Below are 17,619 nucleotides of genomic sequence, written 5' to 3'. Positions count from 1 at the left end.
AGTGGATTTTTTGAAGACACACCATGTTCAATATTCCTGTAGGTGATTTCTTCAAAGCATGGGAGGTGCTGTTGGACCACATCCAGTCTGCCGCCCTCAGCAAAAACAATGAAGTCTCTCTGGCTGCTCTCAAGAGTTTCCAGGAAATCCTCCAGCTCGTGACACCGGTTAAAGATGTCGATAAACCCGACTCTTTGGGTTCCGTGGACCTTCCCCCAGTCCCCATGGTGGACTCGCTTTCATCCTCAGGCCCTGGCAGACCCCTGACTCGTTCGGACTCCCTGGCAGAGCGGCTAGCTCAGCGTTACAATGTGCAGCCGCCCCTTCCTGGGGAAGAGCTGGACGATTCTGCTCTGTGGTGGTCAGCTTGGAGCACGTGGTACCGAACGGGCACAGAATGTACAAGGCCTCCGAACGGTAGCGCCGACAAACTGGCGTTTGTGCCCAGCCAGCCCTTTCTGACGGCGTTGATCCAGATCTTCCCCGCGCTCTACCAGCACATAGCAGGTGGTTTTAGCATGGAGGACTTGCGTAAACTGGGCGTCATACTGCACGGGGCGGTGTCCGTACCCATCAGCTCCGACGCGTCGCCGTTCATTCTGCCGTCCTACACGGAGGCGGTGCTCACCAGCCTGCAGGAGGCCGTCCTCACGGCGCTCGACGTCCTACAGAAGGTGAGGAGGCTTTCACGCCGATATCGAGCCACGAAATGAGTTTTTTTTTTTACTTCGATGCCTAAACATAACTCGCTTTATAAGCAGCTTTAGAATATGACGTTTTCTTAACAAGTAATGCAAAAATGTATTTTAAAAAAAGGCAAAAATTGACAAATTTAAATTTCACGGTTTCAAAAGTCTTAAGTTCGCTGTTCCAGGTTTCAAATCATTTTAAACGTGTATTTACCGACGTCCACGTAACGCTTGCTAATCCAACGCACATCGAAACGCTCCTGTAGTTTTTTTCCTTCAATCCAAATATAATTCGCTGCACAGTCACCCCCTGATAATCGGACAATTTTATGGTAACTAACAGCAAGTTGCGGATTATCTTAAAATTCGCCGGAATCCGAGGCGGGACCAAATGTTCAGAAACGTTAGGAATAAAGTTTTAAACTTTTAACAAATAAAAAAATAAATAAAATGTAATATTATTGTATTAAAGTGATGATGTCTAGGGTCTGCGGGGGTGCGTCCAAAATTCGCAGATTTCCGCAACAAGCAGGTGGACTTAGAACGAGTTCCGGGGGGACCCCACTGTATCGCCACTACAGACCGACACTCAACGTGTTAATCGGCTTTCTGTTAGCGAATCTCTCTCTGTTGGATTGTACCACAGACGTAAAACGGATTTTATTTTTCAGCTACTGGGAAGTACAAGTACAAAAAGCATTTAGGGCTCGGTTAAGGCCGATCGTGATGTAGGTCTTAAATTTCATTCTTAACGGCCTCAAACAGTGAAACCTGCAGAAACCCTAAAATTAGAAAAATTGTGAATGTGTGTATTTATATTGTTATATCGCAAAATTTTGTTTAGTATAAGTACTGGATTTGTGTGTGTGTGTGTGTGTGTGTGTGTGTGTGTGTGTGTGTGTGTGTGTGTGTGTTACCAGGAGTGTAGCTAATGGTGCTTTCTAATGTCTTCAAATATTCACACATTTTCACCATTAACACATTAGCAGCAGATGAGTACAGGAGAGGTGTGTGTGTGTGTGTAGGTGTGTGTGTTGGGTGGGAGGGTCGGGGGGATGTGGGTGAAGGACAGAATGAAGCAAAAGACTGACGGACGAAACAAAATAGAAGGAAGGAGGAAAGAAGGAAATACGGAAGGACGACTGTAATGGAAGCAAGGAAAGAAAGATGAAATGCCTGAAAGGAGAATAAGTAAAAAGGGGAAGAATGTATAAAGTGACTGGAAAAGAGAAGACTGAATGGAAAGAGAGAACAAAGAGTAGACTGGAAGAAGGAAGGACAGAAGGAGTAATAAAATGGAAGGAAGAAACGATTGAAAAGGACAAGGCGGAATGAAAGAAAGAAAGGAAGCTATTAACGAAGGATAGGCGAAATGAAGAAAGGACAGATAAAATGCAAGGAAGGAAAGGTGGAAAATAGGAAAAGACTTTAGGAATGAGGAATAGGGGAAGGAAGGAAAGACGGGAGGACAAATAAAATGGAAGGAAAGAAGGAAAGACAGAAGGTACAAAGGAATGGGATAGACAGAAGGAAAGAAATATGAAAGAGAAAAGACTGAAGCAAGGAGGGAATGAGTGATAGACAAAATGGGAGGGAAGACAGAAAAGGGAAAGACTATAGGAAGGAACGAAGGATAGAAAGAAGGAAAAGACTTAAGGAAGGAGGGAATGAGAGATAGGGGAAAGGAAGGAAAGACAAAAGGATAAATTAGATGCAGGGAAGGAAACTTCGAAAAGAGCAAAAGACTGAAGAAAGGAAGGGAAGAAGGAAAAGTCTGAAGAAAGGAAGGATAGACCGAAGGAAATAAATATGAAAGAGACGAAAAGCCTGAAGGAAGGTGGGAACGAGTGATAGACAAAAGAGGGAAAGACGGAAAAGGGAAAGACTAAAGGAAGGAACAAAGGATAGATAGTAAAATTAAAAAAGGGAAAGACCTGAAGAATGGAAGGAACTAACAAAGTATAGGCGAGAGGAAGGAAGGAAGGAGTGATAGACAAAAGGGAAGACGGAAAAGTGGGAAGACCTGAGGGAAGGAGCGAAGGCCAGAGAGAAGGAAGGAAAGACAGATGGACAAGTAGAATGGAGGAAAGGAAAGACGGAAGGAATTAACGAAGGATAGGCTAACGGAAGAACGAATAAAACGGAAGAAAGGGAAAGACCGAAGAAAGGAAGGAATTACCGAAGGATAGGCAAAAAGGTAAGGAAAGACGGAGGATAAATAAAATGCAAGAAAGGAGAGGCGGTGGGCAAAAAAAAAAGAATAGTTTGAAGGAAGGAGGGAACGAGTGACCGGCAGAAGGAAGGAAAGACGGAAAAGGGGAAGACTGAAGGAAGAAAGCGAAGGGCAGAGAGAAGGAAGGAAAGAAAGATGGATAAGTAAAACGGAAGAAAGGGACAGGCTGAAGGAAGTAAGGAAGGAATGAGCGAAGGATAGGCAGAAGAAAGGACGAATAAATCAGTAGAAAGAGAAAGACGGAAGGATAAATAAAATGCGAAGACGGAAAGGTGGGCAAAAAAAAGAAAAGACTGAAGGAAGTAGGAAACGAAGGACAGACAGCAGGACAGAAATATGAAGGAGAGGAAAAAGACTGAACAAAAGGAGAGAACGAGCGATAGGCAGAATGAAGGAAAGACAGAAAAGGGAATGACTGTAGGAAGGACAGAAGGAAGGACGAATAAAAAGCAAAGGTGGAAAGTAGAAAAAATGGAAAGAAACAAGTTGTTTTTTTGTTTTTGTTTTTTTAATATTTAAAGCCTGCAGCAATGTCTTCCTTTAGCGAAATTGACAATAAAATCAAAACCTGTATATGCATCCACACACACACACACACACACCCACCCCTCTGTGTATGTTACAGGCGATCTGTGTGGGCCCCGAGACCCTGCAGGTGATGTACCCAGCGATTTTCGAGCAGCTCCTGCAGTTCGTCGAGTTTTCCTGCAAGCCGCCACAATACGGCAAGATGGAAACCAAGCATGTGGCTAACGCTAAATACAACCAGGTCAGTGCACCGCGTCGTGTGATTGTTCGTGCCACCTGGTTTGACACAGAAGAATATCGAGGGTTCATTTCAACGCCATGGACTTCGGGTTCCTGTAAACCTGCTGCATAAAAGAACAACAAAAAAAAAAAAAAACAGTTTTTTCTTTTTCATTTAGCGGTTTGCAGAGTGGTTTCGGTCTTTTTGAATGCAGGAGAAAGTTCTGGATACAATGTTCATGTCCTCGAAATTGACGTGTTCGAACGCAGGAAAAATGGAGAGCGTGAGGACATTGACAAATTGTGACGTCTAGACGTCTGGGTCAGAGCATCTCTAAAAAACCGCAGCTCTTGTGGGATGCATAAAATGCGTTATTGTTTTTTTGTTTTTACAAGTCCAAAGCGCCTTTTTTAAAATCTATCCACTTTTTAAAACACAGTGCATTGGTTGACTGGAAAAACAGCACCTCCTTGTGGATAGGAGGCCACAAACAGAGAGATAAATACATGTTTTCAAACCAAAAAAAAACGTATTAGCGTGGACATGGTCGAAAAGCGTTTTTGTTTAAATTGCACGTAAACAAGAGTTTGTAGCGTAACACATGTTAAAGTTAGAAATAAACAATTATTTACTAAATATTTTCAGGAACCCTGTTCATGGCATTACCATATTAGATACCATAATTACCATAATAGATTTAAATGTTATACGAGAGTATGGTATAACAAAATGTCTGAATTTCTTTTCACAATTTTTTCATGGAGTATCAAAGTGATTCTTTTATTTATTTATTTTTTGTAAACTCATTTGTATTGCTTTTCACTTTGAAAGCCCTTGATCGGATGTCCTTTCTGTCAAGGTTGCAGTGTTTTCCCGTCCATTTTTTTTCACTTTCTGTCCCTCTGCTATTTTTTCGTCTTCTTTCAACACAGTCGATCATATTCATATTTTCTCCCTCATTTATTGTAAGGATGTGATTTTTTTAATTTATTTTTTGATTTTTTCCCCTCAAACAATTATTTTTTCATTCAGTCTGCAATGTTCTGTGATTAATCTCACTGCCAGGTAAATATTTGACCACTCTTCTCATTTATTTTTATTTTTGTATTTTTATTTTTTGGTACTTGTCATATGGATCCACTATAAGATCCAACTCTTTGCACCGGTGAGTTTCTACCAAAACCCCCTTTTTTTTTTGTCACCTTTAGCGAATCTTGCCATCGAAGACTTCTTTCTTTTGTGTTTTTGCTTCATTGCAGTAGTTTAAGCACATTCATGCTCAAGTTTTTCTTTTTTTTTCCTTTTTTGTGTGAACAACTGCAACCTAATTTGCCATACAGCTATATCTCACTATAAGACATTGTGTTTAAAGGTTTTGATTTGATGTGTGTCCTGTCAAGATCAGGGGTCTCCAACCTTTTGTACTCTACAACCAGGTTCGTTTTGAAACAGAGTGAGTTGGCGTGACAACAATAAATTACAAATATTTTACAAAATAATCCAACAGATGGACACTAAATGCTGTGTTTTGTGATGCCGGTGCATATTCGAGGGCTTCATTGACCCAAACTGGAATCTACATTTATTTATCCCCTACTAGATTTATACATACAGCCGACGCAATACTCATTAGACAAATTTCCAACGCGCTGCTAAAATTCTGCAAGTTTACAAGGTGAGCGAAAAAGACCATACGTTAGCAACCTGCAACGTGAAATGAATACGAGCAGTTTTTAAAGTCGGAAAGCGCTAAGCGAGAGCGGGAAAGGTTAGCAACGTTTCGGAGACAGCAAGGACACTAAGAAGCATAAAGAAATATCAGGTAAAATCATCATCTGCTGTGGCAGAAGAAGGGTTCTGGCGACTTGTGTCCTATTTAAATACACGTTACACTATTCCACAGTTTAAGACGTTTTTTTTTTTTTTTTTCTGAAATTGCACTGTGTGTAAATTTGGATAGTGGATTAAAAAAATCGCATCTATAGACAATTTTTCCCAGAACGTCCATGTTATCCTGGTTAGCTTACTCTTCCACAGCGTGGTACTTAGGTCATGGTTGGGGACCCCTGGTCTGTATGCTTTGCTTTAACTCATGTCTGGCTTTTTATTCGCTTTTGCCTCCACCGCGAGGAGATATCAGAATTGCATTTGTTTATTAGGCGATTGATTTTATTGAATCACCTGTATCCATATACTTCTCTCCCTGTCTTCCTATAGGCTGAGTGGGTTGCCTTAAACTATGTCCTTTGCTGAGAGGTCTCTTGAAGTGGTGGTAGACCTGTATCATAAAACCGCTTGTCACAAGGCGGTTATCACTGAGAAAGTCTTAGAAAACGTCATTAAGGTAATGATGGGGGTTTTTTTGTGTACCATTTACCTCTGTTGCAGCATACACTTTACACCTGCTTAAACCTGTGCTGTAATTGTCACTGCAGACTCTGACGATGCCTTTAGGGCTGAAGTACGCATGTCCCGCGGAAAGCACGTGGAAGCTCTCCGTCTCTTCTCTGCTCAAAGTGCTTTCCATTGGCCTTCCAGTTGCCCGGCAACATGCCTCCTCGGGCAAATTCGACACCATGTGGCCCGTGCTGGCAAATGCCTTCGGAGACTTCCTTTTTACTAAAAGGTATCTGTGTGTCTGTTGTGTAGATTGCACACAGCAAAGCCTGACATATAGTATTATCTGTCTGTCTGTCTATCTGCTTTTCTATCTGTGTCTGTCTGTCTGTCTATCTGCCGCTCTGTCTGTCTATATATCTGCTTTTCTATATGTCTGTCTGTCTGTCTTCTTTTCTATCTGCCTGTCTTTCTGCCTGTCTATCTGCCTTTCTATCTGTCTGTCTTTCTACCTTTCTATCTGTGTTTGTCTATCTGTTTGTCTATCTGCCTTTCTAGCTATCTGCCTTTCTGTCTGTCTGTCTGTCCTGTTATCGGTCTGTCTGTCTGTCTGTCTATCTATCTGTCTGTCTGTCTATCTATCTGTCTATCTATCTATCTATCTATCTATCTATCTATCTTTTTATCTGCCTTTTATCTGTCTTTTTATCTGTCTTTTTATTTTTGCTTGCGTTTTCATGAATTGTAACCTGGTGACCGTTGTTTGTCTACAGTACACCTCCTGATAACCTGTCTATTCAGGAGTTCCAGAAAAATGAAGCCATTGATGTCGAGGTAAGAACAAATAATTCAAGACTTTTATGTTTTGAGATGTACCTTAATACTGATACATATTTCTGTGAGGAAATATGTTTCTGATTATAAAATGATAAAATAAAAAAAAAATAAAGTGTTTGTCCACTAGGTGGTGCAGTTGATCAGTACAGAGATTCTTCCATACGCCAACTTCCTCCCCAAAGAGTTTGTAGGTCAGATCATGGCCATGCTCAACAGAGGGTCCATTCATTCTCAGCCCTCGTCTTTTACAGGTACGGGATAAGTTGTGCGCAGTGTTTGAATACGTTTGTCTACGTGCGCATGCGTATATGGCGGTCACGTGTTCTGTACATTTTGAATAGCGTAAAGTATCAAACCATTTGTAGCTGATTAGCAGATTAATGGTGTAGATAAATGTTAGGTTATAACCTGGACGATGGATGATAACATTGTTAACGGTGACATTTGATATGGATGTTATATTGAATTGTTTAATATTATTAGAATTGTCATAATTATTTTGCAACTTTCTTCAGAAAATATTACTAATACAACCCTAATTTCAAAAACACAGGGACACTGCGTAACGTCAATGAAAAAAAATGCAATGATAGCAAATCTCGTAAATCCATATTCTATTCACAATAAAATCTAGAAAACACATCAACTGTTTATACTGAGTAAATGTACGCAAGTGTTTTTAAAATTGAACAGTTGGAGAAACATTTTGTATATAATAAGGTTAATTGGCAACAGGTCAGTGAAATGATTGGGTATAATTAGCATATCTTAGAAAGACAAAGTTCCTCAGAAGTAAAGATGGCCAGAGCTTTACCAATCTGGGAAAGACTGTGGAGAATAATGTTCCTCATCATTCAATTGCAAAACAGTTCAATATTGCATCATTTGCAGCACATAAAAAAAAAAATCATAACAATCATAATTGTGTAATGGAAATCACTGCATGGGCTCATAAACGCCTCAAGAAATCATTGTCTGTGAACACAGTTTGTCGTGTCATCCACAAATCCAGGTTAAATCCCTATCATGCAAAGAAGAAGGCATGCGTGAACATGATTCGGAAACGCCCCCATCCTCTCCGGACCATAGCTCATAAAATGTAGTGGAAAACTGTTCTGTGGTCAAAATCTGCATTCTTTTTTCTTTACATTTCAGTGTCCCACGTTTTTTTTATTACAATTGTAGCTTAATATCTTTAAGTTTCTTGCTATATGCAGTGTAAAAATTGCTCTCACGTCGTGGTGCTTACAGAAGCAGAGATTGATATCCGTATGAGAGAAGAGTTCTCGAAGGTGTGTTTCGAGACCCTGCTGCAATTCTCCTTCAGTAATAAAGTGAGCACACCGCAGGAAGGCTACATCTCCCGCATGGCCCTTTCAGTGCTGCTGCACCGAGCTCAGGACGTGCTGCGGCGATACGTCGAAGATGAGAGGCTCAGTGGCCGCTGCCCCCTTCCCAGGTCATTCTGCACAGACACACACACACCTAAGATATCCTGACTTTCACTCTCGAACTGCATTGTTTTTTTTATAGACAAACGTTTATGGACACCTTATTATACGAATCCTATTCTACATCTAGTCCCCATTTGCTGTTATTATAACCCCCACTTTTCTGGGAAGATGTTCCACTAGATTTTGGAGATTGGTGCTCATTCAGCTCGCAAGGCTTTCAGTAGGATTAGAGCTCTATTAGGAGAACTTCCACTCCAACCCATGTCAAGCAAATAAAAAAGGGCGCATTGAACATGACAAAGACTCGTATGCAATTGTGTGCCTCCATTTTTTTTTGTGGTAACAGTTTGGAGAAGAACCACAAACGGGTGGAAAATATAGTGTATGTGGTCTGCTGATGGATCCACAGCTTTATGACTTATTATACATTGTGTGACACTGTTTTTTTTTTTTTGTGTTTTCTCCTTTCTTCTTTTAGGCAACAAGTGACGGAAATTATTTTTGTTTTAAAAGCCGTTAGCACGCTCATGGATTCGCTGAAAAAGACGCAACCGGAGAATGGCAAGTGTAAACATCTATTTTATTTTTATATGTATGTATGTATGTGTATATTTATAAAAAAATATATATATATATATATATATATATATATATATATATATATATATATATACACTATGTATTGAAATTCTTTACCCAAAAGAAAAAAAATTATTTATATATATATATATATATATATATATATATAATTATTATTATTCAGCATGCTGAAATACATATACCAGTTAAGAACACATATTTAGAAAATTAAATATGAAATGTAAAACACACACTTATATACACCTCAGTATGACCCAGACGGGGTCTAACAAAGATGAGATATCAGCCAAAAACTGCAACAGTTTACAAGAAAAAAGAAATATATATTAAAAAAAACAAAAAAACAAAAGGTTATTGACAAATAAATAGAATATTTTGCGTGTACAAATGTATTCAAAAATATAAAAGGTGTGAGGGAACTAAACATATATTGCAACATATTTAATAAAATTTGTATTTAATTTAATTTGATTATATTGATTTGTTTAACCAATTTAATCTGCTTATTTAAGCGATTATTCAATGTGATCAATATAATGAAAAAATGTATAGCATTAATTTGACTTATAATTGCAGGCCTTTTATTAAAAATTGTTTGAAAAAAATGTGAACTGTTGTTTACAAACATTAGTAATAATAAACAACATTCTTTCTTTCTTTCTTCTATTCTTTCTTTTCTTTCTTCTATTCTTTTCTTTCTTTCCTTTATTCTTTCTTTCTCCTTCCTTTCCTTTGTTCTTTCTCTTTCCTCCCTTTCCCCATTCTTTCTCTCACTATTTCCCTCTCTTATTTATCTCCTCCCTTTCTCTTTCTTTCTCTCTTCCCTACCTTTCTTTCTTTCTTTTTCTTTCTTTCTTTCTTTTCCTCTTATTTCTTTCTTTCTTTCTTTCTTCTATTCTTTTCTTTCGTCTATTCTTTCTTTCTTTCTTTCTCTCTCCTTCCTTTCCTCCCTTTCTTCTGTTCTTTCTCTCACTCTTTCCCTCTTATTTATCTCTCCTCCCTTCTTTCTTTCTTTCTTTCTTTCTTTCTTTCTTTCTTTCTTTCTTTTCCTCTTATTTCTTTCTTCTATTCTTTTTCTTTCTTTCTTCTTTCTTTCTCTTTCCTCCCTTTCTTTCTTTCCTCCCTTTCTTTCTTTCCCTATCTTATTTCTCTCTCTCTTCTTTCTTTCTTTCTTTCTTTCTTTCTTTCTTTCTTTCTTTCTTTCTTTCTTTCTCTCCTCCCTTTCTCTTTCTTTCTTTCTTTCTTTCTTTCTTTCTTTCTTTCTTTCTTTCTTTCTTTCTTTCTCTCCTTCCTTTCTTTCTTTCTTTCTCTCCTCCTATCTTTCTCTCCTCCCTTTCTTTCTTTCTTTCTTTCTTTCTTCCTTTCTTTTCTTTCTTTCTTTCTTTCTTTCTTTCTTTCTTTCTTTCTTTCTTTCTTTCTCCTCCCTATCTTTTTTCTTTCTTTCTCTCCTCCCTATCTTTCTCTCCTCCCTTTCTTTCTTTCTTTCTTTCTTTCTTTCTTTCTTTCTTTCTTTCTTTCTTTCTTTCTTTCTCCTCCCTATCTTTCTCTCCTCCCTTTCTTTCTTTCTTTCTTTCTTTCTTTCCTATCTTTCTTTCCTCCCTTTCTTTCTTTCTTTCCTTTCTTTCTTTCTTTCTTTCCCCTATCTTATTTCTCTCTCTCTTCTTTCTTTCTTTCTCATGTATATTTGCAGTGGATGGGAATACCTGGGCTCAGGTGATCGCTCTTTACCCCACCCTGGTAGAATGTATCACCTGCTCATCTCCTGAGGTCAGCTCTGCTCTAAAGGAGGCTCTGGGGCCTTTCAAAGACTTCATGCATCCACCAGGGGCCAAAGTGCAGAACGGCGAGTCGTGATCCATCACGTCCGGAAAGCTTTTTATCCATCTAGAACCATGAATGTGACTCATCAGACGTACACACACAAACATTCACACACAAAAAAGAGACACATTACAGATTTTTTTGTTTTTTTCGCCCCAGCAAACATTTTATCTGCGATTTTCATCGACTGTTTTCAGCTCCTTCTAACAGTAGTTTCAGTTCCAGTACGATTGGCTGATAAGAATGCATTTTCTGCTCTATAACATTTTTTTATTTTTATTTATTTTTATTTTTTTCTTGATTTATTCTCTCCCTGCCTCCAACAATAAAAGAAAAAAAAGTTTCTCTTCCATGACAGGAATTAATATACAGTGTGTGGTGATAGTGCTAATGATGTAACAAAGAATCGCATATTCAACCATGAATCATGAATCATCTCGAAAAGAAGAATGGTCTCAAAATATATATATATATATACACAATGATTAATAAAATTGGTCTTTTTTTTTGTGACATTTTTTTCAAATGCAAAAAGGATTTTATGCAAGATCTGATTGTAACATTCCATGTGATCTCTAGTGAGCTGGAGAAGGGATGGAATCCTGTGTGTGTAAAATAAATGGTACAGTTCTATGAACATCAAATGTTTTTATTTGATTTTTTTTTATTATTCTGCTTTACAGAAGGGAAAAAGAAGCAGCATTGCTGGGCTGTAGTGTGGAGTTTGAATTTGCTTTTTACAGGTGGCATGGGGGGGCGGGTGGTGGGGGTGGGGGGTCTTGATAGCTCTCTGACTTTGGGTTGACTTCCTGTTTAGACATTTTTATCATGTTCTTTCTGGTTTCCTCCCACCTCATGACAGTATACTAGTGAATCGGCTGGTTTCAATTGTCTCTCGTTGAATACGTTTATGGATGTGTGAGTGTCTGATGATCTGCAGTGAAAGTATTCAAACTTCTCTCTCTTTCTTATATTTATAAATATACCCTTTATATTTCAGCAAAAATTCTAGTGTATCTTCTCAAGGGACAATACTATAGAATTGAAACTTGTATATATTTTAGTAAATGTGCAGCTTGTACAGCAGTACAGATTTACAGTCCTCTAAAAATAACTCGACATACAACCATCATTGTCTAAATAACTGGCAACAAAAGTGAGTGAACATGTCAAAACTGTGTCCAAAGTGTCAATATTTTGTGTGAGCATCATTGTTATGTAGCACTGCCTTAATCCTCCTGAGCATGGAATTCACCAGAGCTGCACAGGTTGTTGCTGGGATCCTCTTCCGCTCCTCCATAATGACATCACAGAGCTGCTGGATGTTAGACACATGGTGCCTCTCCACCGTCTGCTTGAGGATCCCCACAGGTGCTCAATACGGTTCAGGTCTGGAGACATACTTGCCCACTCCATCACCTTCACCTTCCTCAGCAAAGCAGTTGTCATCTTGACGGTGTGTTTGGGGTCATTATTACGTTGGATGCAGGGGGGGGTATTCCTTACCTGTTAAATAAACTCCAGATAAAAATATTTTTAATCAGTAAACTTTTGTTTTATTTCTGCGCCAAGTCTCAAATCAAACACAAAAATCCGCCATGTTTTACACAATTAAACCTCTAGATGGCGTTTTGTGGGTTTTTTCCTCATAATGGCGACACAAACTTAAATTACTGTCTTTATTGATCGTACAGATAAAAACAATACATCATTCAAATCTGTAAAATGTCTATAATTTTCTATATATAAGCTTCCTGACTTGACTTGAAGAGGTGCAGTCTCTCCGGTATCACCTCATTAACTGTCCGTGTGGAAACATAGCAAAGGCTCTTAATGATGTCCACACGTCTCTGCACTGATATAGCCTTTATATTGAATCACTGTACATATGCTTACATATATATCACATGCTGTAAATATGATACATGTTTAACACCTCCAAGCTGCCAGTTTTGGGCACCTGAGCAAGCACTTAACTCACTACTGCTCATTTAGTAAATGAGATCATTAAGAGTCGCTCGGGATAAATACTTCCAACAGGAAGTGGCTATATCTCGCTATCTTTGTCTCTATTTTCTCTATCTAATTGTCTCTGTGTCTCTTTTAGTAAATGTCTCTGTCTCACTGTAGATGTCTCTCTCTTGCTGTCTCTCTATTCGTTTCTCACTCTTTCTAAAGCTGCGTCTGTGTCTCTTTGTCTTTGTCTCTGTCTCTGTCTTTCCTGCTTATTTACATGTCTAACAAAGTTTTGAGTTTTGAAGTAATGCCATTAGCGATCTATGATGAAAGACTTTCCTGGTTCGATTCTTACCTCTAGTTTTATATTGAACATTATAAGAAGTTTTTTAAAACAGAACAATGACTGATCATTAAAATTGGTTGCTGGTAAATCATGGTATATCAGTGGTGCAGGTGTTGGAGATGTGGTTCTTGTACCTGAGTCACTTCTCATAGAGTTCCGGTTACTGAGAGAATGTACAGGAAGGAGAAGTTTTGACCCTCTACCATCGTGATCTAAGAGAAAACAGTGGTCTCCTAACTATAGAAAAGCCAAGAGTCCAATAAGCAAAGGCTTGTTTGCCTCTCCTATGTTGGTGTAGTGTTTAGTGAAGTGGTTGCTGCTATCTGACTCCCCTGGTTCGATTCCTACCGCTTAGCTTTCCTTTAAATTGTTTAAAATGTTTTAAAAAAGAACCAAAAAAGGTCCTAAAAATCAGGTTCTTGCAAGAGATCCTGTGGCTCAATTGGAAGAGCTTTGCCTCTGGGTTGAGAGGTTGCCGGTTCAAACCCCGGCCAGGGCTCAAAGTTAAGAGTGCGGAAGGTTCCGGTGACTGTTGTGAGGAAGGTGTCTGGAATGGCTGCGTGGAAGGTTGGATGTGGTTTCGGAGGGCGTATCCTGAAGCAGGGGGCAATATCCGGGCATCTGCCCCCCCAGCATCTGAGAAGCTGAAAACAGGTGGTTATGAAGCAAAAATGTCCAAAAAAGTATCGACTTAGTTTTGCATATATAGGGAAAAATTCTGCCAAAAACCTATCACCCTCACTTTTTCTGAGGCTGTGAAGCAGCAGGTCTTCACAGCCAACCACTCCATTGCTTATCACACACTACTTTCCACACAGCTTACCCAGTGTGGGGACAACCCAGATTCGAACCAGCAACCTCTGAACTCAGAGGTAAGGCTTTTATCACAAAGCCATCAAGTCCCACAACAAACCTTCTTTTTTTTGGGGGGTTTATCCTTCGTTTCATGCTTCAAAGCAAGAAATTCAGACCAGACAGAAACACAGAAAGCAGGAATCGAACCCTGAACCTCACCAACAGCGAAATACCAGTCTTAACCCACTGAACCATAGGGAAGGACCGGCTATAACACTTGTTTAGAGCAGGTCTATCTTTTCTTTCAAACCATCAACACAAGAATATAATGCTAAAGACAGACATAGGAAGCAAACCCATGACATGACCAGCAGGGACAAAGTAGGATTCAAACCCTGATTCACACCATTAGCGAGGCACCAGCATTAACCCACTGAACCATCAGGAAGGACAAGCTGGGGAGCTTGTTTAGAGCATCTTTCTTTTTAACCCATCAAAACAAGAATATGAAGATGTAGGAATCAGGAATTTAACCTGCCCCATGACTAGCAGACAGAAAGCCAGGTTTGAACCCTGACCACCAAGCTTATTTAGAGCAGGTCTATCTTTCTTTTCAACCCATTAAAAACTAAAATATATCGCTAAAGAAAGATGTAGGAAGTGAATCCTGATCGTGACTGGCAGGCAGAAAGCAGGATTCGAACCCTGAACCCCACCAAAAGCAAGAAACCTGATTTAACCCACTGAACCATCAGGGAAGACAGGCCAGGAAGCTTGTTTAGAGCAGGTCTATCTACCTTCAAACCATCAACACAAGAATATAAAGCTAAAGAAAGATTTAGGAAGCAGGAACATACATACACCTACATCGCAACTAGCAGGCAGAATGCAGGATTCAAACCCTGATCCTCACCATCAATGAGGCACCAGCCTTAACCCACTGAACCATGGAAGAGATCAGACTGGGAAGCATGTTTAGATGAGGCACAAGCCTTAAACCACTGAGCGACCACTGCTGAAAAGCATGTGTGCTTTTTGGAGGGTTCATACTTTGTTTCATGCCAGCGCAGTAAGAAAGAAGGCATGTAGGACTGGCTTTGAAACCTTATCACCAGCGTGGACTATATTAAGGACCATGTTCAGGCACAAGCCTTAACCCACTGAGCTACCACTGAAGTGCTTTTTTTTTGGTGGAGTTATCTTTCATTAAAGACCAGGAAATTAATCCAACACAGAAAGGATAGATATAATCTATCATATGATAGATATTCTATCTATCTATCTATCTATCTATCTATCTATCTATCTATCTATCTATCTATCTATCTATCTATCTATCTATCTATCTATCTATCTATCTATCTATCTATCTATCTATCTAATATGATGTGAGGTCCAGTTAACAGCTAAAACAGGTAGAAGTAATAACTACTTTTTACTTAAGTACATGTCAGAGCCAAAACGTCTTTACTTTCACTTGAGTAAAAAAGTATAATCAGTACTTCAACTTTTACCTGAGTATTTTAAAACATGAGTATCTGTACTTCTACTTAAGTAAAGGATGTGTGTACTTTTGCGACCTCTGGTAATGACCATGTTGAGTTCTTTTTAGAGGACAGTAAATCTATACTGTTATACGAGCTGCACATTGATACTCTAAAATATATCCAAGTTTCATTTCTATAGATGATAAAATGTGAGGGGTGCACTCACTTTTGTGATTTATATATAATTATAAGGTGTCTATAATTTCTGAAAAGTCAATATTGTTTTTTTAGCATTGACGGATTCAACAGAAAAATTATCGTTTATCAATGTTAGCAATAAACTCCAAGTTTGCCAACATGTTTTGTGAATGTCAGAACATTTGTGGTGAGGGAAGACATGCAGATAGTTGGTTTGAAAGAGGCAGCTGTAGAGGACAGGGGGGTATGGAGACGGACGATCCGCTGTGGCGCCCCCTAATGGGAGCAGCCGAAAGAAGAAGAAGTCCCATTTGCTGCTATAATCTCCTCCACTTTTTTGAGATGATGTTCCACTAGATTTGGAGTGTGCTTAGGGAGATGTTGCATCTTATACTCTAATTATATTATAATTAATTGTGTGCCTTCAACATTATGGTTACATTTTGGGGAGGAACCACATATGGGTGGAAATGGCAGGTGACCCAATACTTTTTTTTCCATATAATTCATGTTAATTTCTAGTTTCTAATTAATAACTTAGTGTCCATCCTTTTCCGACTGAGTAAATGGAGGTACTGGAGAGTCTCCAGAGTGCATTTGTTTTGCACATTTTCTAAAACAATGATTAGTCCAATAAAATCTTACATTATTTTGTTATTTTGAGTTTGGCCCATATTTATAGTGTAGTGCAGAAACTTAAATATAAAATCTGCAATATATTGAACCCTATACTTTCTTTGTTTTTTTTATTTTTTTATATCTGCTTATTTTAAATGGCGATATGATTAAATATCGGTTCGATTCGATTTTATTTGCATTGCGCTTTTAACAATTGTCTCAAAGCAGCTTTACACAGATAATGCGATAATAAAGAACGAACAAGATCATTGCGTGTGTGTGTGTGTGTGTGTGTGTGTGTGTGTGGGTGTGGGTGTGGTGCGAGGGTTCCAGAAGGATCGGTCGGAATACGTGGTTCATCGTTAGGAAAGAAAAATCAAGGGAAGCTTGTGAACCACTAAAACCAGTGCTCGAATTGAGTCAACTCTTATGAGGGTCTCCAGTTGATGTTTAATTTATATATTTGTTACTAAAATAATCTTGGGGACCCCCTAAGTCTTTTTTTTAACCTTGTCATTGAGGGGTTCCCGGGGGTCCCGGATCCCCCCAGCCCCTATCATCTCTAATATCTAGCACATAAAGACCATTGTACATCCAGCTGATGCTTGGGGTATATCTGTAGAAGAAGAATGTTGAGGATGAAGGCACTATGCAGGAGGGAAAGAGGGCCAATGAGGAGATGTATGGATGTGGTGATGGAGGACATGCTGGTTTGAAAGAGGCAGATGTAGAGGACAGGGTGATATGAAGAAGATGAAGAATGTATAGTCTATAGAGAGATCATGTGCTTTTTGAGGTACCTTTTGTGTAGGATCTCCACGGGTTCATCCCACTGATTTGTGGTTGCTAGGAGGTAATGTGCATCACGTTGAAAGCAAACCTGAATGGCTTCATCAGCTGATTTTGTGCCTTTATGGGCTCCAATTAGTCCCTGGACGCAAGGGGCTGATGAAACGAAGTGGGCGGGGCCTTCTTTCATCTCATTGGCTGAGCTTCGGGCCAATGGCGTGCGCGCACGAGCGTAGTCCGCTCTACAACTGCTTACGCACATGTGCGACTCTCCGGCGTGTCTGGAGGAGGTTCTGGAGCTGCGATCTCCAGCTTTCAGCAGCCATCACTCGGTGCCGCGCGGACATCGAGAGGTTCCTCGGAAGCCTGCATGAGTTTTGCCATGTCCTAGCTGAGGTAGTAGTTTGTGCTGTTGGATGGGATGTGAGATCGCCCGCTTATGGAGGTGACTGCGCAAGCTACTGCCTTGCTAGTGCTGGGCTTTAAACTTCACACGCTGGAGACCTCTCCATCTGTGAGTCTACAAACCAGCATCATGGAGCACTTCCTGCAGATCAGGATACTGCGTTGAATTGAGCATGTGCGCACTCTATTATTATTATTATTATTATTATTATTATTATTATTTTAATACACACTGTATTTAGTAAAAAAAAAAAAAATACAAAATGTTATTACTAATCCCATCTGTTTTTAAATATATTTTTCTCA

The 17,619-nt window shown here is 39.3% G+C and overlaps 1 protein-coding gene across 1 annotated transcript in view; it reads left to right on the top strand.

Moving 5' to 3' along the window:
• Positions 1 to 11,356, top strand: part of mon2 (MON2 homolog, regulator of endosome-to-Golgi trafficking) — a 37,492-nt gene extending 26,136 nt beyond the window's left edge. Inside the window, 11 exon segments of the mRNA XM_046860265.1 lie at positions 43 to 674; positions 3,548 to 3,691; positions 4,818 to 4,835; positions 5,888 to 5,913; positions 5,915 to 6,014; positions 6,106 to 6,296; positions 6,781 to 6,841; positions 6,972 to 7,095; positions 8,096 to 8,303; positions 8,777 to 8,859; positions 10,589 to 11,356. Coding sequence (XP_046716221.1) covers positions 43 to 674; positions 3,548 to 3,691; positions 4,818 to 4,835; positions 5,888 to 5,913; positions 5,915 to 6,014; positions 6,106 to 6,296; positions 6,781 to 6,841; positions 6,972 to 7,095; positions 8,096 to 8,303; positions 8,777 to 8,859; positions 10,589 to 10,752 — 1,751 coding nt within the window. The 3' untranslated portion in view covers positions 10,753 to 11,356.
• Positions 11,357 to 17,619: the final 6,263 nt, after the last annotated feature.

Source organism: Silurus meridionalis, chromosome 10 (genome assembly GCF_014805685.1).
Source record: "Silurus meridionalis isolate SWU-2019-XX chromosome 10, ASM1480568v1, whole genome shotgun sequence".
Classification (NCBI taxonomy): domain Eukaryota; kingdom Metazoa; phylum Chordata; class Actinopteri; order Siluriformes; family Siluridae; genus Silurus; species Silurus meridionalis.
Note: the sequence above shows the minus strand (reverse complement) of the source record. Positions and strands in the feature narration are given on the sequence as shown.